At 42.1% G+C, this 25,834-nt stretch overlaps 1 protein-coding gene across 8 annotated transcripts in view; it reads right to left on the bottom strand.

The window, feature by feature from the left end:
• The window catches only part of TEAD1 (TEA domain transcription factor 1), a 144,604-nt gene that overhangs the window by 69,687 nt on the left and 49,083 nt on the right, over nt 1–25,834 (bottom strand). For all 8 annotated transcript variants that reach the window (XM_048948781.1, XM_048948777.1, XM_048948776.1 and 5 more), the window contains exon 2: nt 22,451–22,704. In XM_048948781.1, the coding sequence (XP_048804738.1) occupies nt 22,451–22,598 (148 nt within the window). In that variant the 5' untranslated portion in view covers nt 22,599–22,704. The remainder of the gene's footprint in view (nt 1–22,450; nt 22,705–25,834) is intronic.

The following is a 25,834-nucleotide window of genomic DNA, read 5'->3' on the forward strand; positions in this document are numbered from 1 at the left end:
TAAGTGTGGTCTGAAGAAGGAGTATAAGGCAGTGGCAAACACACACTTAGAAACTTCAGTTTCTAAGACAAGATGAAAACCAGCTCCTTGTAACGGCAGGCATGGACATGGGCATAGGTGAGACTGCTGTAATACCAGGTTGGATTGGTTTTGCCTAGCTGTTTTTCAAAATGGTACACTTCCTAGGAAATTGGTACCACTTACCAATGAATTCTGTAATCCCTTATTTACAGTGAACAGTCATGGACACAATTGTCCGAGCAGAACAGGCAGAACACAGCTAACAGTATTTGAGTGGCAAGTAAATAACTGCTGCTTTGAATCACGGGTAATGTTTATATCTGTGTAAGTGGGAGTAAAATTCTGTTCTTAAGACAAAATGAGGAACTAAACCCTTGGCAACTGCAATGGCAGTCACAACAGCCCTCCAGCATGACTATGAGAAGCAGCATCAGCAGAAAAAAAACCTCTCAATTCTTCACATGTGCGTGCTTGCTTGTTTTTTAATCAGGACCAAACAGAAGCCATCACATAACTATGGCTGACACTGGAAGATAAACTGGGAAACAGGTATTACCCATTGCCTTGCAAACCTGAGCCAAACCAGCCATGTTTCTTGCTGTCCCCTCCTTAGCTGGGCTGGTGCTTCGCCCGCTCCAGCTATGGCTATTCAGTCTGCAGGCTCCGTGTGCCAGGGACCACCTACTGTGTGCAATCATCTACATCCTCCTGAACAAGGCTTCTGTTTTTGCTGGTTCTCCCTAGGCTAGACCATAATAAATATGATTATTTTAACAATAACACACACATTAATAGTTGCTAATGCATTGCTTGAATTTTCCTTTGAAATGCAATCTGTGCTCTCCTCCCTCTCAGCAGCATAATCGCTGGCTGAACTTTTCTCAGCTAACCGAAAGTGCCACAGGTAAGACTTCTTGCATTATCAGCGCTTTTAATCTTTCAGTAATTTAAAGAAAATACATCTTTCACTGTGATTGCAAATTAGCCCAACTGCTGTTTGGTTGGTTTGGTTTTGCTTTTGTTTTTTTTTGCCTCTACCAAGCTGTTAAGTTCCTCTCAAAGAGCAACCCATCCCGGCAGCAGCAGCTCAGCCATGACAGCTCCACCCGGCACAGAGCGATCCCCTTCCCTACCTGCCAGTCAGAGACCTGTCTAAACACTATGAATCTGGCTGGCAGGTGGGAGAAGGGAGTCACCCACTGCTGCCCTGGCAATTGTTAGGGCTGGCTCAGCAGCGTCCGTGCTTCCCACAGTGGCTACACGTGCACTGCACAAGGCCCTGCCATGCCCTCTGCACCAGCTCACCACCAGAAAGAGAAAAGCCCAGTCTGCTCAAGGAAGAAGATAAAACAACATTTCAGCTTGTTTGCCTGGGTTTTAAGGAACTTTTCTCCTCATGTGGTCAATTCCTCTTATCTCACTCTTAACCCAGTATCCAATTTATGAGCAGTACATATGACAGGAGGACAGGGGCCCCATCATGGACCTAAACCCTACTGTGTTAAGCGCTGTATAAAGACAGCAAAGAGATGATCCTTTGCCCAAAGAGCTTACATCTAAGCATAAAATGGAAAAATCTCATTATTGACAGATTAATGACAATCTGTCAGAGTAACCATTCCTATTAGGAATGTCTTGTGCAGTAAAGTAGTGCAGAGGCCCTTATAATTAGCTACCGATAGCTAATATGATGCAAAAAACATAGAGTTAAAATTAAGGACTCACCTCCATGGCAACATTAGATTGAAAATGGGATGAGCACACAGAAACATTTCAAACTGAACGTGCAGACAGGCAACTATGGGGAACAGTTTCAGTGCATGGGCTTCTTTCATGAACTTCATAAGAACACACAGCATCGGCATCCTGAGAACTGACATTTTTATGTCTATGAATTTTCTTCTTTCATCCCAGTTTATTGAGCTGGTTTTACAAAAGTAAATAATCATGGACTGGCTACAGTTAGAATTCTTTCCATATTGTTGCTACCTTACATGTATTTGTGGAAATAAGATTTTCCTCAGATTAGTTCTTTTGCTTAATGATCTATAAATCAGTTATCAAATGTTGACTAAACACTGTGTTAAACTTCGTGAGTCACTGAGCTGTCATAATTACAAGAAGTTAGTACAAAAAAAGGGTTGTAAGTATTTCTTCTGCACGTACGGATTGCTAACACACGCAGAGCTTGCAACAGCCTAAGAACAATTTCACACTACTCTCCTCCAGTCTCCCAGCTGCCATCTGAGATGGAGAAGCCTTTTGATATTCAATACAGTCTTAGACAGTGCCAGCACTTAGATGATATCGGAGTATATGTCAAGAAATACAGCTAGAAGGAGCTTGAGGAAAAAGGATCTTACATCCTCACGTGGTATAAATGGGTATGCACTCATGCCTGCCACTGAAAATCACGCCAATTTACACAACGTGAGCATCTGTCTCTTTTCCACGGGTAAGGACTTGCTGCCCAAGGGTAAGAAGCAGCCCATGACATTATTTCACATGGGCATATGGTTTTCCTTGCATTACTACTGGGTAGATCCCACATGGTTTCTCCCATCCTTAGGAGCGAAAGACACTGATTTTGCCTTCAAATTAAATTATTCAGACCAAAATTAAATGGCCATAAACTCCTTGAGTCCACAGCTCAGGCTCAAAGACCTATTGTTCCATTCATTTTTAATCTGAGTACTAGGACCTCTGAATTTCCATACATTTATTTTGACTAGTCTTGATGTTTGCCAGTCATGCCACCAGCAGGATATACACCCAAATACTTAGAGCTAATCCTTCAGCCCTTAGATTAAAAAAACAAAACAAAAAAAACACCTAATTACCCCAAATTAAGTACCAGCACTGAATTAAACCTTTCATTACAGACTTGTAAAAGGTGTCTGAAACCAAACACCACACAGCAAGCAAAATTGTTTGATACTGAAATGCAAAATATATGCATTTTTAGTTTAATGAAAATGAGGTGGTCATTCCCAGTTGTTTTGCTGATCAATAGGATAAAATATGTGTGCTAAATATGAAAAGAAAGAGCTTAAAATTAAGCGAAAACATATGGCAGAACACAAAGTTCTGCCATATGTCAAAGAGTTCCACGTTTCTAAAAATTAAGATCTGCTAGAAGCTAGAAATGATAGCCCACGAGTACCTAATGCTCTTTACAGCATATGCAATGCTTATGAAACATCCAAAGATGAAGGAGAAACTGTTCCAGATTTTACACAGTTAATGTATTATACAGAAGAAATGCCTATTTTTGATGTTTTTCATTGACACACACTGATATACATTATGTCATATCAACAAACAGCAGCTTGTCTGTACTTAATAACTACAAGGCGTGGGTAAGAAACAGCTAAAGCATAAAACCCTAAGGACAGGGCTTCATTGTGAGCATTAAATAATCGTTACAATGCAAAATTACTCAGTTATATCTCTGTTTTACTTCAAGTTATGCAAAGTCTGATCCAGAGCTGAATTTACTGTCAATTCCAGTTACAGTGGCATTTCACATGGTATTTTTTACATACAATTCAAGGGACAAAATCAATTTTATTTTTTAACCATCAGATTTCATTCATTAAATCCAGTTTGTTTGGTTTATATAATAAGGAGAACTGTGCTCCAAACGTGCTTTATGTGCAAGTCCTTCTGAAGTCCATCTGATCTAGTTTCTCATGTCAAAAGCTCTCTACCTCAAGAGATGACCGTGCAGGGGAAAAAACACTTGGGCTTTTTTCAAAACTGACAAACAATTATTATTAAGAAATTTGAAATTAATGGTGAGATGAAAATAATAATAAATGGTCTTCTAGCCATCGCTACTTTTACACAAAAGTAGACACAACAAAGGGTCTTACAACTGGCAGTATACTTTCAAATAATGTCAGTATTTAAATTCAGACATTCTACAGCTGTCCAAAGAAACCTGGTACATGGATTTTCCTTGGTAGAGGAGCTGTGGAGACGGCTCATAAAAACGCTGCTTTAAACTGAGCAGTAAGAAACCTATAGCACCCTCTCTGTCAAATCCAAGAGCAGAACCTTGCTGTGCTAGTTGAAAAACGAATAAATTAATTAATAAATACACTGCAGCGGGTCCAATTTGTAGGGCCAGCAGGCCTAATTTCCTCCTAGCGCTGTATAACAAAAAACCCTGACAAAAACCAAATCAGAACTAGACCTGCAAACACACCAAAGAAGTCCCGCTGAAGTGTGTTGTGTGGGGCCCACCCAAGCCTACACTGATGGGGCTTTCCCTCCTGCAGAGCAGGTCTTTCCCTGAGCAAAGGAAACACATTTTTTCCTGGAGTGTATGCAGATCTAAAGCGACGACAGCTGAAATATATGTCATTGTAATGGGTTCTGTCATAACTGGGCAAAACACAGCAATGTTAGAAAGCATTTATCAAAGATATGACAGGGCTTTCAAATTATGCTGCCTTTCATCCATTGCTTAATAAAAATGTGCGAAGTGATAGAGTACTACCTCGCCAATATCACTAGCAGCAAAATACTTATTTTCTTTGGGAGCAGCTATTCAGAAATAACTTCACCGAACTTCAGAATCATAATTACAGGAACTACCGTGGAGGGATTTAAAAAAAAAACAACAATCTGTGTGACAAAGCAATTATATAAACCTATTATCTTTAAACAAACGTTTCAGCTCTAATAAAGTTATTTGCTCTCCTTTACTGAGATAAGAAAAAAATCCTTTTGTTCCTGTCAGCCCACCTGAGCAGGATGTCTTGCCTGAGCACGGGCTGCAGCACTGCGTCCTCATGCCTCCACCGTCCTTGGCATTTGGAGGATGATTCAGTTGAACAGGCTTCAGTGGTACACTCCTGAGCTTTCTACTCTGCTCAGTATTACCATGAGTTTTAAAAAGCTTGAGCTGGGGACTACCCCTTAAGCCCTCAGAGGACAAGAAGAGCGTACACTGATTCGAGTTTGGCCAGGAGCATCTGGAGAAGCTGACATCCCGCTGAAGATACTAATGAGTTTTCATGAACGTCAGCTACAAAAACAAGGCCCCATCTCCTGTCACCCTTCAAGCGTACACTGAAGCATCGCTCAGTTATTACATACAGAGAAGAAACCCCCTTCAAGGTCTGCAGACTTGTACAAAACTAGGATCTCACCAAGCAAAATTTTGACAGGCTGCAGGTTCAGCAGAGTATGCAAGAATATGCAAGTTTTTTGACTGGCTTTTGGGATGCGAAGTGTCCCCAGCTACAACCCCGTAAGTTATTTCTAAAGCTCCAGCTGCTGCAGTAACACAGCACCTTGCTGCGAGCATCCCTGACAGGCAGATCTCTATTTCTGCTTGTTTATGGACTCAGGAGTATAGACTTCAGCAACTGGCTAAGACTTTGCCTTTTACATCTGAACCCGGCTAATACTCACTGTGACAGTGTTGAGAAAGAGAGCACATATTTTCATAGGTTAGCTTTTATATGTGAAGGACTCTGATGTTACAAACATCCTTACATTTCATTACACACTACAGCCCATGTGTAATGGGCATCTTTCCCTCTGCCTGCTTTGTACCTACCTAGACTCAAGAACCTGCAGTGCCAAATTTCCATCGCTTAAGCTCCAAATGGTTTACATTTCTTTCACGACTGTTTCACTCTCTTTTCTACTTACAGCACAGAAACATAATCCAAACTCACCCCAATTACTGAGATCTCCTCCATCTCCCCAAGCCTTTATCCTTACAGGAAACAGAGGGGCCTTCCCTCCTACCATGGGTGCCCCAGAATCTGAGCAGGATTAGAACCACTCTGAAAGGGAGAAAGTCTTCTGCCCTTACATACATACATACATACATACATACATTCTGCCCATACATACCCTTACATAAAATCCTCCTAACACCTAAAATCCCACTGACAGAAAACTGGGATGCTTCCCCACCATGGAGAACTGAACTCAGGAACGTGAACAGATACTGGTTATGTCAGTTTTAACTGGATCGGTTCTAAATGACATATGGTGTTGCTCTGTTTCTGCACAAAGGCTTGGATTTCACCACTGCAGGAAACCCAGACACAAGAACTCAGTCTTTCTTGGTATTGCATTTCTCCCCAGAGACACAAGCCCCTCCTGGGCCACCACAGTCAAGGAGCTGGGGACTTGCATTTTGCCCCAGCGCACCACCACATTTCAGCCTTCCCCGCAACCCTTGATATCTTAGATAATCAACAAAGAGGGCAGAGCTGTAAAATAAACTCAGCGGTCACATGCCTCTTCCTCTATGATTTCTCCCAGAGTTCCTAATAAAACCCATTATGTTAAAACACACACAAAGTGGTCAGACACATACATGCACACACTCCCGTTTATCAGACACAGCAGCTTAACATTTAAAGCATATCAGAGCCCTGAACAGAATTCTTAATTTGCATATTAAGCAGTTATTCTTTTGTCAAGAAATGCGTTTAAGTCTACATTTACAAGAAGTTACTGATTTTGTATGGATTCTCTAGGGGCATTCACACTAATCCATGCATGTGCCCAGCTGCCTGCAGGGATCTCTGGCACAGCAGCCACAGGAAGGGTTTCTTACGCGCGCAAGACCCTCAAACACATAACCCTTATTTGGAGGGAATGCCAAATAAACTGTGGCCTCAGTTCAACCTGCCATGGCCACATAGTTCTGCTCAAGAGTGGTCTTCTACTTACATTCAAGAAGTGAAATAGAAGAATCATCCTGCCAAGTTTCTGTCCAATGTGAAATCCTGCCTTGTGATGTCCCAGAACAGAACAGAAAGAATATGTGCAAAATATCCTTGTCAGTGCTCTCCAACTGCAGAAGCTGTGGTCCAAAATCTTTAAGATGCAATTTCCCAGAGGAGTTGGTTTTCAGGCCAGAATCTCACCTCATCTGTGCTGAAGAAACTCCAGTCAAGACGCATTGGTGATCCTGGCATTTAACGTGTAACCTGCTATAACATTTCTGTCTAGAGAATTTTGTTCTGTATTTTAGCATCATTCTTCTTATGAACCTGCAAGACAATTTTCTTCCAAGAAAGCTCTTGTTTGACTTTATATCTCTGACCTTAGGTTATCTTTTACAGTTTAATCTACACGAGCTTAGAAATCAACTTTTGCCTGTGGTAGCCAGTTCATCAATTCATCTGATTGTCCAGAACAACTTACAATTCTCACAAGCAATTTGACAATTGCAGAGTATTTCACATTGCGTGTTATAAAGTCCGGTGCTGTAGAAATAATGAGACCTGGAATTACATACTGTATTGCAAATCTACTCATTCAGCAGTTAATGCTCAGGTAATTTAGGTGTTTTGATAACAGACATACCATAGGCCAACCTGCCATATTACTCTTTTCACAAATATGTCACGTGCCTCTCTCCAGGCTTACACACGAGTCAACTCCCATTGGTCCTCTCCATACCTCCCTTAATTTACTGGATACATAAGAAGAATAGGCTATTTTTAATGGATGGTTTTCAAACAAGCAAAGTCCTCCAGTCACTGAAGAGCACTCTGGAAGCATTTACTAAAGCTTTTAAGTTCATTACTAAGGAACATATGAATCTTCCTTGATGGGAAAGAAATCTAGGTTATTGTTGCCTGCTGGTAACAGAACTGGACTCTGCACCCACAGATTTCTGATGCAAGTGGGTGAGGAAAGGAGGTATCCTGCATTGCCCCTCAGTCCCACACAATGATAGGGCCAGAAGCTGGGGAGAGGGCATCGTCCCAGCTACTGGGACAGGAGAGCCTGGTGAGATTGTGGTGGGCTCCTGGCAGCAATGGTACTGCAGACAGCAGCATCAAGGTGGTCATAGACTGCATGATTTACAGAACGGGAAGGATTTAGGAAATATCATGAGATTAGACAAAATTGTAAAACAAATGACAAATCAAAACTAGGCAACCGAGTGGCCAGTGTCAGCAGACCAGAGTACATTCTGGCCTCAGGCAGCAACTGCTGGCTACTCCACATCACCAGTTGCCCTTTGCCTCCCACTGTCCTCCTTTACCTACTCACTGCTCACTTTACCTGGGCTCACTGCGTGCCCCTAGCAGGTGGGAGCAGACATGTTGTCCCCCATAATTCAGTGCCTGCCCTACAAATCAGTCTTTGCAACTGTTTGCATAGCCCAAGTTCAGCAACCTGTAGCAACAACTCAAATCCTTCTTATTGCTGTTTTTAATATTAGCTTTTCTGCTTACTGCTTTGTTTCTGCAGTTAATGCACAGCCTGTAGTCTGAACTTCAAAGCCTTCCAATGTACTATAGCATGGGGTTAACATGCAGTATCTTCTTAAATTACAAGGATGGCTTAATTCAAAGAAAAAATAGCAGGTACAGAACAGCCTGTCTGAAAGCAGATTGTAAACACCACTTTCTTTCTAGCAAGTTCAATTCACTTCCAATTCTCATATTCTTACAGGTTTAATGAATCTATCAGTTTGATATCATGCAGTGAGATAAATGAGCAGTCAGTTTTGTTTTTCAGGTTTTGTTTTCACGTTTCCAATTGAAAACAAACAATTAATGGGAAACATTAAAATATAAGAATGCAGCAGCTTTTAAACATATGGCAGCTTTCATCTGAGCAAGAAATTTGCCTGGAAAAGATTTAGGTGAGCTCACAACTTTCAATCAAAGATCTCTTTATTTTTAAAATAAACATTTAAGGTTACCATGTAATAGATGATTTTACACAACTGTGTAGTTTTGGCTTTTACTAGAATGAATTATTGATGCCTTACTTTCATAACTGAGTGACTTGAAACAAACAATTTACAGTAGGTTTCACTGCTGTAAGCTCTTCAGACAATGCAGCTCTGGGAAAGCAAGCCCAACTTTCATCTGGATTGCATGTCAACAAAAACAAGATTGTAAAGGATACAGTCACTTTGAAAACAGATCAGTCTCAAAATGTTAATTTCTGTACCTGAATCCAATTGATAACTTATCAGTTCTGATAGCTTTGCTTGTTTTCAAAAAGTTTTTCTCAGTAATTGACAGAAGCTGAACATCAATTTCAGTAGAACAATTCCAGTTTACACAAGCTGAGGATGCGGCCCATATTTTCAAGAAGGGAGGTCCTTCCCACTGGTTTGCCATCTGCCAACCTCTACTTTCAGCTAATTAAACAGTGTCAAATTCTAGCAGGCGCTTTGAGTTCTCCATTTCTGATACTGAGCAGGTCTGGCTTCAGGAGAGCCGAGCTGTAGATTCAAAGGTGCTGACAACACTGAACACCTTTTTAAATGTTGGAAAGCACCCTGACAGTTTGGACATTCTGCAGTTTCCAACCAAGATTAGTTTATGTAAGACCCATGAATGTGACCAATCAACCTGCTGGAGAACAGAAGGGCATTTTATTTACTTTCTACTATGGGCAGAAAAGTAACAAATGTCAGGTGTCTGAAAGAAGCCTAAACGAACAGTTATTCCATGTAACCATGGATTTCCTATAATTCCGAGCATTTTCTTTCCCTTTCTGCTATTCATATGATAAGCCCACTTACGCTACTGTTCTTAAAACAGACTGTAAACAGCTGGAACAGAGATCATCTCGTCTTGTGTGCACAAGACCTACAACAATGGAGCTTTTATCATGCTGCAGACTTTCAGCACTGCTATAATTCAAATACTGCTACTAATGATAGTGACTGTGGAATAGTATGAGTGAGACATTAACACGAACAGAGAATAACCCTTCATCAACCAGATGCTGTATAGGAATAACAGAGCACACCAGCCACATTTGCAGCATTTGCACGCATCCAGCTTTTAGTCCTGAAAGAGCCCCAGACACCTCAAATCTCTGGAAATATTGCTTCCAACATATCATATCAAATGAAGCCTCTTCTTGAAGATTCAGCAGCCCCATATGCCATTTGGGGCTATGGGGGAGAACAGGCCCTGCCAGATGAAACTGTCTCTGGAGAAGGGAAGGTGCTTCTGGCCATCGAGCTGTTTTCCATCCTGCCTAGGATGAAATAAAATCTACCCTAGTCTAAATCAGCTTCTTGTGCATCACACTGTCTGCTGAGAAATCAAGTAAACAATGCTGGATGGGGCTCCAGGCAGGATGAGGCAGTGAGCAACCTGGTCTAGTGGGAGGTGTCCCTCCCTACTGCTAGGGGGATGGAACTAGATGATCTTACAGGTCCAACTCAAACCACTCCATCAAATAAAAACAAACAGAAAGCAAATTAAACAAGTATGAATAAGCAAAATGTCCATCAGACATGAAAATGCTGGTACTCCTCATGTGGCCTCCCACACCATGAGCATACTGCCTTTAGGCCAGACACCATTGTCAGATCAGAGTATTCAGATTTGTATGACCACGATAGGTCTTCCACTTCCTTCCCTAATTAATTCATCGTATGGAACCAGCACTGGTGGGTTTCCCTTGAAATTGTCACTGTGAAGGAAGACAAATGGGCCTGCAGCACCCAGCGCAGTTGAGCAGCTGCAGCCACATCCCCTCAGTGTGAGCTGAAGTGCTCTGAGATGGCCCAGGGAGGGGCCAGGGCTGCAGGAAGGGCTGTGCCTCCAAGGCTGGAGTGGGGACAGGCAGGGAGCAGCGATTTGCTGGACAGGAGATCCAGAAGCACAGCTCTCCGTTTTAAAAGGCATGGTGTTGCTGAGAAGTCACATGCTTTAAAACCGGGCATAAATCATTGCAAACTTCAACTTTTGTTTCTACAGAACTTTTAAAATGCTTTTGCTTTTACACACAGGGCCCTGTTCAGCATCGTACTGCCATGGTGTTTTTCTATCTTGACAATTCACTTCCGTGAGCAGGCATGCAGCCAACTCAAATGAGACTCAACGCAGTGAAAAGCCCTTCAGGTAAACAGTGTGATAAGCTAAACTGCAAAAAACGAGACAATGTTTTTGGACTATGAAGCAGTTGCTATGGAGACGGTTGCTAATTAACTGCATTCAGCCAAGAGAACAAAGGGTTTAAGGGCAGACAGGACTCTGTATCTTAGAGTGAGCAATGCATAATGTCTTATGCAATCTGCACAACTATCATATCTGGAATACCTGAGCCTTTGCTTAGGTTGCAAAATACCTCCAGAAATGACAGCAGGGTGGTTTATTCGGTTAAATTTGAACTAATTTTTAGGTAATTAATGACCTATAGGTATTTAAAAACAAACAAGATGCATGTTTAGGAGCCACAGGTATCATTAATCAGTGCACAGAGCCAGGACCGCTCTAAATACTGAAATGATTTACGTTCACCCAGAGTTACTGCTTTCACAGCCTATAAAAATGCCATGGAAAAATCACTTTTAAGACGATATAATGTACCTAATCTATTATTCTCTCTTATATCTTAAAAATGGTTAGTTTACAACACTCAGAAAAATTAAATCTTCGATTCCTTTCAAAGTTCTCTGACGGAGGCCTTGGACCTTAATATAGTGTTTCCCTTGGAAAGAGCTACTCTAAGTGTACATTATTTTATAGGGTTTACATTTGGGGATAGATGGATATTATGACTCTATACAAATTCTATAATGCAATGAAAAGACCGCCACTTTATCAGCAGTGACACAAACCCTTGTCCAGCATAGCTCCAGCTTGCAGAACTGCTGTGTGAGGCTCCAGAAGCCCAAGCAAGCCCCATCTCAGGAGGAACCACCAAGCCCTGCCAGCAGGCCACGGGCAGTCCCCAATCAGCCCTCCTGCACCACACACCCATTGCCTTGGCTGCTCCTGCCAGGAGTCCCCAGAAGTGGGACTCAACACAGTTCTGACTTGAGGCATTTCTTTGTGACATCCACAGCTTCTAAGTACGGGCTTTGTTTTCTCAGTGCCCATCGGCCAATAGCGAAACACTGAACAACCGCAACAGTTGTGCAGACCAGGCACCTCTGTATGGAGCACAACTCACCTGTCAAACCAGCCAACAGACACATTTAAGCTAACACAAGACTTCTTAAAGCCTGGATAAATAAAGCAACTTTTTTTCCTTTTTAAGGCTTTAAATATATAACTTATATTAAATAAAAAGAGAGATTTTTTTTAATGATTTAAATGCTGCTAGGATTTATAGGGTCACAATCAGTTTTGAAGTTAAGGCCCTACTAAGGGGAAGGAGATGAGTTCACGCCTCATATGAGGCTATTACTTAAGCAAAGCTTGCTGCACACTGAACAAGCACCATATTAATATACTACATGAAAGCCTAAGGTTTGGGGTTTTTTTTTTGACATTTTAAATTATGAGGTATCTGCAAACAGATCCTAAATCTGAATTGCACATGGATTTTCCACACCAGCCAATTCAGATTGCCCCAAGACATCCCTTCCAGCATTAATCACTCACCCACGCTGCTGTAGTTCATATTTCTTTTACTGAAACAGAGGTCTGCAAGATTCTTAAACTCTTGCCTAGAAAACAGAAATTATTACTTATGTGGCAAACTAAGTTTTAAGCATAAGGGACCCAATTCTGCCTTCAGTTACACTGCCATAAATCTTTAACAACTCCATTAGATTTATAACAGTGTAACTGAGGAGGAAATTGAGCCCAGGATATTTTCTAAATCGGTAATTAAATAGCAGAATTTTTGCTTGGCACAGAGTTAAGACCACTTAGATTATGTCTCTGGATAAGCTACATACTTCTCTGTTCCTTGAATAACGATGTTATGAACAAATTAAATCATCTTATTTTCACCAGTCTCTATATTACTCTGTGGACGGGCCACACTTCACATCATCTCACGGAGCATCAACATCAGGCTAAATATCCCTCGCTCTTCCACCCACCTTCCCTCTCTTCTCCATATAGAAGTTAAGCTCTTTATAGACGTCCATTATTTATACAAGCACCACGAGGGCCTTTTCATGTTTGGTTTCAAGGCACTGCTATATTAAAAAAAAAAAGCCTAATAAAATGGCATTTAGCCAACTCCCTTACCAGAGGCGCAAGGCATCCTGTGGGCAGACTGGACTTCTAAGAAGATGCAGCCTGCTCTCCCAGCGCACAGGATGTGGTGCAGGAAACATGGTTTTGCCACAGTTGCCCTAAGCTCCCCAAGGATCACTGGATAAACTGTGAAAGGGGCCCCTTCAGCATTAAACCATAGATGGCTGAAGGGAGGGGGGGGGCAAGGGGACTCAATTCCTTGCTTAGCTATAAAGCTCTTGATGACATCGGACAAGTTATTTAATCCCTCTATACTTCTTTTCTTCACTGGGGTAAAGGCAGCTTGTAAAACTTCCTGTCTCATATTTTTAATAGGAGTCCTTTTTCATTGCATTCTTACCTCACTTGTCTCTCTGCTCAGTATTTCCAGCCCTAAATCATCTCTGCTGTGCTTCCTCCCTCCCCCAACCACACACACCAGGGACCTGCCACCCACTCCAGCACCACAGGCCCACCAAGGCCAGAGCTAGAGCTGGGCACAGGGGCTTTTTTTTCATCTGCTAGTGACACTCCTCTGGCAATCCTGTTGCAGAGACCCAGGAGTCTTTTGTCACTGCCTCACAGGATGGAAAATTCTGCGGGTGGCTCCTCCGCACGCTATCCCTTACAGTAATTCTCCTCAGCACTTCACAGCCTCTGGTGATTAGACCTCCTATAGCTAGAAATACATCGTGCACTCTAAATATGTAACGTACAATATATGCCCGCGTGCTTTGCCTATCTAAATATATGCTAACATATCTATCTAATAACTGCTACGAATATGAATCACAGCATTTCTTTGCAGAGAGCTCACCCGGTGGGATGCAGTCAGACACAGAAGCAGAGAAGGAAGGCTGCCAGCCAGGCGGTGGCTAGTTGGTTCTGAGCAGACCTCCTGTTGAGGTCTTAAATTTCACTGGGGTTGAAGGGAACTGATTGTATACACATATACTTATTCACAGACACGTGTGTATGTATGTACCTATTAGTAAGCATTTATTTCATCATTAATTGTGCTAGAAGGTTTATTGCTAACAGGCTACGGAAGTACTAAATGAATGAAAATGCAATTCTTGTTCTAAGAATTAAATGCCTTCATGTGATCTGGTATCTCTAGCATCTCTTAAACTAATTCAAACACTATTTTTACTACAGAAAATTATTCTACTACTTATCCATTGTCAACAATATCCACAAAGAGTAAGTCTGCCGTCTCCAACCAAACAGAATTGGAACATTTTCCCAGTATCTAAGACAGTATAGTTACCTGCTACTTCAGGGCTAAAACTTTGATGCTTGAATCCAAGCAGCCGAAGATACTTTCCTCATCTGTCTTTCCTACCACCCACAGTACTGCTAACAATTCAAGCTATAATTTCTATTTAAGTAATGCTCTTCTTTTCTATGCTAGCAAAACACCAGTTGATGTTAACATATAAGCAACTTCAGGCAAATAAGCTTGAAATGCAAATTTAGTATAATCTAGCTCACCTAATTTCACATAGATTACTGGAATGTGCTCCCCAACACCCACCAGTGTATATCCCATGCCACCCTCCCTAGAACTTTCAGACATCGAGCTTGTTGCCTGTACTGCAGAAAACCCAACATCCAGCCTGAGCCAATTGCACTGCTGCTTATCTGGGCCCCCACCTTATTTCTTCCGAGGATGACAACCACATAATTGGGTTGATCTTCAGATCTGTTTTGATGCCTTATACATAAGGTAACCTCTGGCAGACTTAGTGCCCTCTTACAAAAGTTGGCCAAATTTTGTGCTAACTATAAAATTTAAGCAAGTTCCTAAATTCTACCAGATTGTGTGAGTACACAGGATTTCCTCTTTTCTGGATTTCTCTTGCCATTTTTTTTCTTCCAGAATGAGCTAGAGAGACCTCAGTCAAAGCATAAAATCTGCCTATATCCAGGAAAATCCTCAGGAGGCCTGACCTAGATGGAGATGGCTGTTGTAGAAAGGCTGTAATTAAGCAGTTGCGATAGTGACGCTGACTTCTCACAGTAGAGAATGTGTGTGTTGACCACAGTTTCTATTAGCAGTGCTTATTTGAGCCCGCTGTAGGTAACATTGCAGTGGTGTTTGACTGACATCCCCAGCAACTCCCATGGTATGCAATGCTCTCGGGATTTCTATTTCCTCGTGTATCCAGGATGCATTGTTGTCTCTTGTACAACGCGTCCAACAAATCATGCTACTTCCCCACATTTAAAAGAGCATTCTTGACATAGTATTAGCATATTTATGCTCATCTCTCTTCTCCTTCACCTAATTTGTGTCATTTTTGCTCACAAAAACATGTGCTTTAATCATCCACTGTAAAATTTTTAGTCTGCCTAGAACAAAAGCAAAAAAAGCTTCAGAGGAAGCATTTTCTGTTAGCTAAATCATTACTTCCACCAAAAGTCTGTAAACTGTTAATCCATTAACGTCCAATTCTTTAAACTATATGGTCAGACTAAAATCATCTGGAAGCCCAGACACTGGAGTGTCTCTCTGATGTTCCAGGCCAAGTGTCCTACATTAAACTGTTCGTAGGATAGGAAAATATTCATGCAGTGGTATGACTACAGCTTCTCAAGGGTATCGCAAAAAACATCCTGCGTGCATTTGTGAGGAAATCCCTGTAAGACATGGTTACAATACATACTAATTTTGAATAGCATGGCACCCTGGGAATTGTGTAAGACTCATGTCACAACCATTGCATTTACTCTCCAACAGTTATCCGGGTTTGCTCCTGAGAGGAGTAGGGAAGGATATAAGCCAATTTCTCTGGGAAATTGCACATCTTCAGAAAGCCAAAGATGCTGTAAGAATTTTTTCATGCTGCCACTGCCTCTCTTGTTCCCCATCACGTTATTTGTAATCACATCCATAGTGTGCAAACCTACTAGGGGAGTGGGAGAAGGCTAGGATGAAGTTTCCTTCCCAGCGTGGTTTGGATGCCTGGCTTTCACCACTCATCTCAGTGGCCCCAGCTCTGCCTGCCTTGAACAGCCGGCCAGAAGTCTCCAATTCCAGCGGCTCTTGGATACTGGTACAAGTCACCACGGTGGTGGTGCAGGTGCCAATTTTCAACCATTTCTCATTTGTTACTTGGCCAAGCAAAGTGCTCCCTGCACCATCCAAGTTTCTCTCTATATAAAAATAACAGTTCCTACATTTTCCTACATCTTCTGTTTCTATAAACATGCTCAGAACAGTGGTATCTGACAGGAATATAGCACACATTCCACACCTTCATATAAGCACTTTATGGGGGATATGGATCAATGGGATCCTCCTAGAATTCTGCAAGATAATACAGCTGGCACCTGAAGTTAGTAAAAGAGGAGACACTTCTACCATAACTTCATAGTGGTATAATGAAAAGGATACTAAACCTAACCGACCATTATAAACCCTAAGTGTGTTTGGGGTCTCACTTGTCCAATTCAAACTGTCCCCAGGTTGTCTGAAACAGGTGATATTCACTCTGTCACGCATGGTGCAATCACAATTCTGTAAGAAATTAGCTCAAAGAAACGAGTATATTTTCTTTTATGCTATTTACGTGTAGGATTTCCAACTTTCTTAAGCTCTCAGTACTACATAATCAACTAACACACTAAAACAATCTAATCAAGGCTGTTTTACCTACCTCCCTAGTGGAAAAAGCCTACTTCTTAAGGCTGCAAAAACTATGCCTCTGCAATTACAGGATCACAAGTTCATCTTGTGAAATCAGAGCTTGAGGAAAAGTGACCTAGTATAAAATCATACTAGACAATCTTCTAAACAGATCCTGGATGTTGTAGAGAGGCAGCATTAAGTCAGTGGTGTCAATGGTCTCATTCTAACATGTCATTTCTGAGCAGGGGTTTTACTAAAAGAACAATGTTAAAAAGGAAAAACATCCTCTTGCTCCATTTACAATAGACATTTGAATACGAATAGATATTTAATGACTCTTAAGTGTTTAAAGGCCTGGTCTGAACCTGTCCTTGCAACTTCCACTTAGTTCTAGGAAGAACTAATGCTGCTAGTAACTCCTCTATACAAGGGTACCCACTGAACACTAGAAAACTTGAGTACCATCTGTACGGTTTACTTGATGTCATCTCCCATGAGCAGGATAGTTATAACTTTCTGTAGTTCCATCTTTAAATCAATGACTGAAGACAAGATGCTTGGTACAGAGAACAAAGAAAGCAAAGTGCTAGAAAGCATTTCCAAAGGATGTCCTGCTCCTTTAGGTGCATAACTTTTCAGCAGAATTTGCCAGTATTACTTCCGATTTCTTTTGGAACGATCATTCTCCTGAACCAACACAGCAAAAGGAAATGCCACGGATGACCCTGCACAACATTACTCACACTTTCAGACACAGTGCTTCCCACAGCCTGCTCTCATCCGCCCACTCCCCAGGTAGGAGTCAATACCCTTATCATGCACAGCTCTTACAGTCCCACTTAGATTTTCTCATGAGAATAACCACTTATGGCAGTGGTGGGCCATAAAGAATCTCCATCTTGCTAAGGCTCAGCTGTTGACAACTTACTCTTGAAAGCCAAAAAGAAAGATTAAATCTTGTTCCCCCACATTCCAGAAATCCTAGACTACAAATAAGCCCCATACCCTTCATTACTAATGGCAGAAGTGCCAACTGCTCATCTCACACAAGCGGGCTGCCTTCCTGCAAACACAGCATAATACTGCAAGAACACTACTGGATTACAGAAATCCTTATAGGCAGACTTGTTCATAGTCTGAGCAATTTAAGTAGTAACTTTTCAAACAGACACCATATCTTAGGGCCTTCATCCTCTTCACCTTTAGCTGGCTGCCAATTGCTCAGCACACGCTTGTAGCCTGCCTTCATGCATGCACTGTGCGATGATGTAATGTAGAGTGCAATCACAGGATTGCAGGAATGTTTCTAGACAGACTTGTTTACAATCTAAGAAACCCAAATAGTAACTTTCATAACAGAAGCCCTATCTCCAGTGCATTTTGTGTACGCTGCTGTGAGATCAAAAAAAAAAGAGGAAAGAAAACTGAAAAGAGCTTACTGCTGTAGAACCACTGCAGTAACAGATGAATAAACGTGCAACCTGATACCTCACATCTGGTATTTCATCATTCCAAATACCTTATTCACATTCAAATATAATTAATACCGTGGAAACTTTATAAGGTACTGATGTCTTTATAGAGGCAATAACTTGTATGGAACTTTTAAAATTAAAAGCCAATAGTAAAAATAATTTGTAACATGTTACTGTTTGCTTCATAAAGCTAGTCACCTCGCATTTTCCTAACAAAAACTCAGACACCTAGTGATAGCACTTACCAACAGAATCAAATAAGCCACAGAACTGGATTTCTCTTGCTGAGGCATCAGTTCAAGTTCAATATTCAATTTATACAGGGTGCTTTGAAATTACTATTATTACTCATTGTACATAAGTCTTATCATCTGAAGATAAATTTTTATGAAAGTATCATTTTTCCTTTACTATCACAGTAATTCAAGCCAAGAGATTTTATCCATGACCTAATAAATGTATACAACAGTTTTGAAAGGCTGCTATGCACCTTCCTGCATTAAATAGCATTTAGTCCTCTTTGTAAAGCAACTAAACACATTACAGAGCTTCCTTCTTAAGTAATCATTAGTGCTCTCTTAAGCAGTTCTGTTGCACAGCTAAACACATCCAATGCAAATGACATCCACCTACTTCCTTGTCTTACAGGCAAAAGCTGTCTTTGCTACCTCAAGGCTAAGTTAGCAATGCACATCTGCAGGCACTGCACTTACCGGCGATGTACATTACATTGGCACTGTCCCTGCAGCTGCACTGAAGCTGCATCTAGGTATGGCAACTCTTCAAAATAGAGGAAAACACACCTGTGGCCAAACCCACTTCCACTGTAACTCCAGTGTCTTCAGTATAACACCAGGGATAGAAGTATGGCTGCGTTTCACAGCAGTTCTCATTCTTCCAGTCTTTTCCAAAGCACTCTCCCAGGAGCAAAGACAAGCACAGGCAAATACCCTGCCAACAAGTGAGTTCACAGGAGTTGCTACAAGTAACTGAACTGCCAACAGCAAAAGACCAACAATTTGAGCAAAGTACAAACGCAGGACAGCCAATGCACTCTAATGGGCTAGTTTTACTACATGTAGGTAAGCAAGGACACAGAAGTTCCGTTCTGAAACAAATCATAGGGTGCCCCAATTCAGTCTGTGGATGAAACTTGCAGTTTATCAATTTTATTTTTACACAATACAAATGAAAAATACTAACATCTTGCAAGACAAATGAAAATAAGTCCAAGAGAGGAGCCTTCTACAAGCTTAGCTTAACTACTTCCAGAGGGAGTAAGAGCATCAAGTTATGGATGCGTTCCTCTACCCTGCTTAAAGCCTTCCTCTATTTATTCCCTCCTCACCCTTTTTCTTTCCATTTACTAGTCCACACTATACTAGCAGCAAAGCCAGAAATGTAAGATCACCTCCAGCACACAAGTACACTGGAAGGGGAAAAAGCAATGGCAGGCAGCACTTTCGTGCAGAAACCTTACCACTTGGCCTTACTGTGCACTCCCTTTCTCTCAAGAATCTCCAAGCTAAGATTCTTGGAATTTGATCCCTCTGAACCGAAACAAGTGTCTTTGCTTCTTACCCAATCATTTCCTATAAATTAAAAAATAAGAGTTTCATTAAGTTTTTGTTTTCTGAGGGCTTCTTCAGGTAGCCCTCGCCTAGGACTGAAGGCAGAGTGAGCAGCAGCTCAAAACGCTCACAGCTTCACCCAGGTCATGACTTAGTCCTTACAACATAAGGATGCTGCGGAGCAACAAAGCACAGCACACTCTCCCTCTTCCTGCCCTCTCCAGCCATGTGGTACCAATGGTCCTTGACACAATCTTTCATTCCCATCGCCATCTGCTGCCCTAAGTTACTTTTCCAGAAGGCAAGGAGAGAAGGAAGGAAACACCCTTCCTGTCCTTTCCTTCTCCTTCCCTCCCAGCCCCAGATCACAGCTGTAGCAGACAGCTGAAGTGACTTGTGCTGCTGGGGAGGTGAGGGACATCCACCAGAGTGCTTCCAACCACCACAAAGAACAGCAAAGAAACTCCAGCTTCTGGCTACACGAATGTCACAGAGCTCTCATTAAATCAAAGACTTAACAATGCTTCTGCGAGCAAACTCCCTGCTCATCTCCAAAGGAAAAGAAGTACAGTTGCTTAACTTAATCCACACAGAGTGATCATTGTATTTGCCTCCGTAAAGATCATATTTGTTCTAGTGCCTACATCTAAAGGCAATTTCAGTCAGAAAATGAAATGGTGCTCTCTTGACCTTTTGTCTTACATGGTTCACGAGTTACTGACATTACAGTATCCCCCAACACTATGGAAGCCGAGAGATATTGCAATGTCTCTCTTGTAAGTGAAATAAACTTGGTATGCCACTAAAAGGCATTAAATTATTTTCATTATGCCACACAGAATCTAAAACACTTACACTGTTTTGATTTCAAAATCCTTGGAGAACAATTATGCTCTCATGGCCATAAGACTCTATTATAAAGTCCTCAGAAACCTAGCATGGTTTCAATAAATCCTCCAGCACTACAAAGCAGTTACTCAGCTTGGAGAACGAAAACATGAGTTCATCCACTGCAAAGTCAGCATGTAAATTCTACTAATTCAGGATCCCACACTTCTTAACACATTTTTTTTCTGACCAGGACAATGCTCCAAGTCAAGCTTTCAGCATAATACACACACTTCCTTTTTCTGATTGAAAATGAACATGATTCAATTTAGAATGAGCATAAATAAATGAGACACGCATATATGTTTATGGTGTTATTAGCTAGCAGTAGTAATCAGCAATTAGATATGCATAAATAGTTTCCTATGTATATACAATTTAACAAATGTTAAGGTTTGGTATTAAAGAACCATTAAATTAAATCGGTGACTGTCAACGTGAATAGAGAAATATGTTAATTTCTTTAATTTATACCGTGTCACAAAGAATGCTTTAGAACACCATAAATCAGATTTCAGGAGTGACTGTTGTGAATCCTGATTTAAGAAAATGCAGCCACCCTTATTAGAGCTGATGAGGCTGTTCAAACCTAAGTAGAGCTTTTGACCATAAATACACAATAAGCTTGTTTGTATATACATGCTTATGTCCCCCTAGAAAGAGCACAACCTTCTAATTAAGCAAATCATCCCATTGCCAAAGGAAAATAACAACAAAATGCAATCAAAACAAGCAGAAATTACTGAGGGGGTTGACAAGAGAAATTGTATTCCCCTATTCTGGGGGGAAAGTTGGAAAAAGAGGAAAAAAAGAAAAAGAAAAAAAAAAAAGGGGGGGGGGGGGGGGGAAATAAAAGAACAAAAGAAGCAAACACCCGGGCAGGAAACTGGGACCCAGCAACTTTCTGCCAACGGCAGCTGAGATGCTTCATCACAACTTGCTTTTTCCAGACCCGACACTTCGTGTGGCCACCAGGGTCACATGGCAGCTGCAAAGGGAGGCCAGGGGAGCCGGTCCTGCTGCCGGCCCCCAAAGAGCCGGAGGCAGCAGCAGTGTCCCTGTTTCCATGACCTCATGCGGGGGGGTTGCGGGGGCACAGCTGGTGGCAGCTGCAGCACCATCTGCTGAGGGCTGAGCCCGTGGCCTCCTGCCTGCCTCGGGACACACGGCCAGGTAGGGAGCGAGGTCACCTCTCTCTGGGCTCCCCCAGGGCACGGCCACCATTGGCAGCTGCTGCAGGGTGAGGGGCCGGAGGGACATTCTGCAGCCCACAAAGAAAAGTTTGCAAAATGGAAAAGAAAAGGCAGCTCGGCCTTGGGAGCGAGAGAGCTTCAATGAGCGGGATGAGAGCAACACAGCTATGGTTAGTGCATGCAGATGTCAGCATCAGTCGCAGGAGCATGTCTTTATGGAACACTGTCACCACATCATCTGATTTATAGCAGTCTGTGCTGAAAAAAGGGGGGGGAAATGTAATGAAAGGCACAAAAGCACCCCTAACTTGCCTCTTCTGTCAAAAGGATTCTGAACACGACAAGAACTTGATTGCTTTGCAATTTAATATTGCATGTTTCGTCACGTGATCCTGCCACCATATTCCCCATTTCTATTTCTGCACCACTTATAAAAAAATAATGAAAAATGCTTAAATATTTTCTGTGCTCAAGGAATGACACATTTAAAAGTTTCTTTTAAACATTCTAGGCAAATTATAGTATTCATTAAGGACACAGTTATGCACTAACATTGCTTCCAAGTGCCAGCAATACATCAGCCCACTGGAGGTCTCTCAACTTGATTTCATCAAGATTTACTCTGTAATTGCCAAAGTCAGAGCCAGGAACGGCGTGTAAAAACAAGCTGGCCTTTATGGCTCATACAGGGACAATTATTTCCAAAGGCTAACTGAGCACCACTTACCATACATTTTGCCTTCATCTGATAAGATGATTTTCCTCCTCCCACATGGTGGATAGATAGCTAGAGCCTCCTGAAAGCTCTGCTCTATGTCAGGGCTCCAGACACCTTCTGCATCGTTGTCAATAGGCTTATCTGCAGAATCGCTCATTCTTTCAATGTCTTCGGCAGGGCTCTCGCTGCCGCTCCAGCTGCTGGGCTCAATGGTGATGGCTGGGGTCTCCAAGCTTAAGCTTGGAGTCTTAAAGGAAATAAACCTACAAAACAAACAGACAAGCCCACAAGGCATTAAGGGCATGGAACTTCAGGAAAACATTTCTGGTTACTTCTAATTCTAATTAACAGCAGCTGAGCTTTAATGGGAATAAAGCTAGCATGGGAAGCACCCCAGAAAAGTACAGCATTATTGGACTCTACTTCTCTGATGTTACCCAAATTGATAATACAACCTGAACACAAGCTATGTGAGAACAAAAATCTTTGAAATGATAATACCAGAAAAAGCAATTACAAGATGTGCATTTTGCCTGTTTTAAGAGGTCTCTGTCACAGAATCATAGCAAAACAAAATTACAAGCTTCAAGTTGCTGAATCTATTTAATAAGAAATAATTTAATATCGCTGCACCTGCTCACACCACCAGAGCTGCAGATCTTGTCAGTGTTCCTTTTAGATTTTTTGAGAGAAATACAACTCCGCTATAAAGATTTGCTCCAGGCAAAAAAGCTGCTATACCAGACCAAATTCATCTCTGGTGCAATTCTTCATCCAGCCAGTGAAATAACACCAGGAACAGATTTGGCTCAGCATGTCTAAGCACAACACAGCTTTATTTTCAAAAAAGAAGAATTTTGGTGACTCTGACTGATCTAAGTGGATGGTAGTGTTAAAACACACATGCATATGTTGCATGTGCACTTAAAAATCCAGTTAATTCCCTGAACACTTTAAAACATCCCAACCATACATAAAATAACAGGGCGATTAATGGATGGTACCAGAGTACAAGTGGTGTTTTCCTTTATCCCATCAGGAAGGGATTCTGAGAGGACCAGGAAAACCCATCTGATCAATACATGGCTAAGAGGCTACTGAGAATGCAGGAATTTTGGCTTTTCCAACCATAGGGTAGTTTACTTGGCACCTGGCCTGATGGCTGCTGATAGGATCCACCTGGATCATAAGGGGATCTAGGCTCATTGACAGGGCTTTAGCCTAGGTTTGAAGGGGGAAGGAGGTGACAGAGCCTGACCAAAACAAGGTGTAGGATAGCACAGGTAAATTAAAGGGACGTGGTGCTGGGGGGAGGGGAGGCCTTCAACCTGTTGCATCTTATGATGATGAAGGCAACAGGGAGACTAAAGGTAAATACCAAAGGAATTAAGGAGCTATCCTCTAAGAAGGTGACAAGACCAGCTGCCCAGCTGAAATGCCTCTACAACAACACATGCAGCTTGAGAAACAAACAGGAGGAGCTGGAAGCCACTGTGCTTCTGGAAAATCATGATGTAGCTCAGTCACTGAAACCTGGCGGGATGATTCCCACGACTGGAATGTGGCTACTGACGGCTACACGTTGCTCAGAAGGGCCAGGCAAGGAAGGAGAGGCCTAAACCACCAAAACCAACAGGTGAAAAGCCTGTTGCAGAACAGCAAACAGCTGATGGAAGAAAAGGGGGAGTTGGAGGCTGCAGCAGCTCCGACAAAAACCTGAGCTCAAGAACTCTCTGACAGAAGAAATTTGGGCCCCTCACTGCAAGAAAGACATTGAGGCCCTGGAACGTGTTCAAAGGAGGGCAACAAAGCTGGAGAGGGGTCTGGAACACAGGCCACATGAGGAGAGGCTGAAGGAGCTGGGAATGTTCAGCCTGGAGAAGAGGAGGCTCAGGGGACACCTCGTTGCTCTCTATAACTTCCTGAAGGGAGGCTGTAGTGAGCTGGGGGTCGGCCTCTTCTCTCGTGTCATTAGTGATAGGACCAGAGGGAATGGTTTCAAGCTACGGCAGGGGAGATTCAGGCTGGACATTAGGAAGTATTACTTTTCAGAAAGGGTGGTCAGGCACTGGAATGGATGCCCAGGGAGGTGGTGGAGTCACCGAGCCTGGGGGTGTTCAAGGAAAGGCTGGATGTTGTGTTGAGGGACATGGTTTAGTGGGAGCTATTGGGAATAGGTGAACGGTTGGACTGGATGATCTTTTAGGTCTTTTCCAACCTTGGTGATTCTATGATTTTATGAAATTTGTTCCCCAGCCAGCCAGTCACTGGATATTCGAAACCTGACAGTTCTGGGCTATCTGAGGCCCAGAGGCCATGGGGCCATGCAAATAAAACAAAACAAACGAACAACAACAACCAAAAACTGTAGCAGAAACTGGGGAAACTGGGAGTAGTCTCATCTCATCTCACTAACTGCCGTTACCAGTCCAGCTCCTAAAACATGGGGTGTTTCCACTGCCCTGGGCTCCAGTAGGAACCCGGAAGAATGAGCACATGTGAGATTAACTCCCTAGAGCTTTACTTTACTTTCCCTACTTGCACAGCTTTTTTTTTTTTTTTTTTTGCAAGGAGGCATTCCTGAACTTAGCATTGGTTTGAACATCTCAGCACAGCTTAGGACAACATTAGTCCCTACCCACCAGTAACCTCATGGCTGACCACAGCGTCTTGAATGCCTGATAAACTGATAATGAGGCAGCAGATGGATTCACAGGGAGCTATGCACAAATGAGGTGCAAGCGAAAAGTCTGCTCAAATGCACCACTTATTGTCCAAAGAGCACTCGCTGCGAAGAGGGAGATGGAAATATTTGTAAAACACTGAAGCACTGTCTTTTACAATTTGCAGAAGGCTGAAAGCTTGACTAAACCCTTGTAATAGTTAAACCTTGTAGCTGAAACAGAAGAAAACAACAATAATGGGCAAGAACTGACAGAAATGATCATTTCTACTTAAGTCTTCAAATACAGGGGGATTTTTTTGTAAACGACATGTAATTACATGGTGACTAGGATAATTAGCAGGTTTTCAGTTTTACTGCTACAGCGCACAGGAAAAGGGCTACAGGAGATTTTATTGACCTCACATGCTCAAGACCACAGCTCAGCATTTTGCCAGAAAACAGCACAGAGCAGGATTGTTTAACCTGGTCAGCTCCTTGAAGGTGACTGGGAAGGAAATCCTTCCCCTTCTTAGTCATGGGCACTGCATCCTGCAACACGCAGCACATGCAGCTCAGCAGTGCTCTGCTTACAAAATCTGCCACAGTCATAGCCCCAAGTCTTAGTATCATCCTATAAACCAGCCCTTGTTATTATATTATGCCAAAATAATAATTAAAATGCATACAAGGAAAACAGAGAGGCTCGAAAGTAATTTTTACTTGATATT

This window comes from Lagopus muta, chromosome 6, assembly GCF_023343835.1.
Source record: "Lagopus muta isolate bLagMut1 chromosome 6, bLagMut1 primary, whole genome shotgun sequence".
Lineage (NCBI taxonomy): Eukaryota > Metazoa > Chordata > Aves > Galliformes > Phasianidae > Lagopus > Lagopus muta.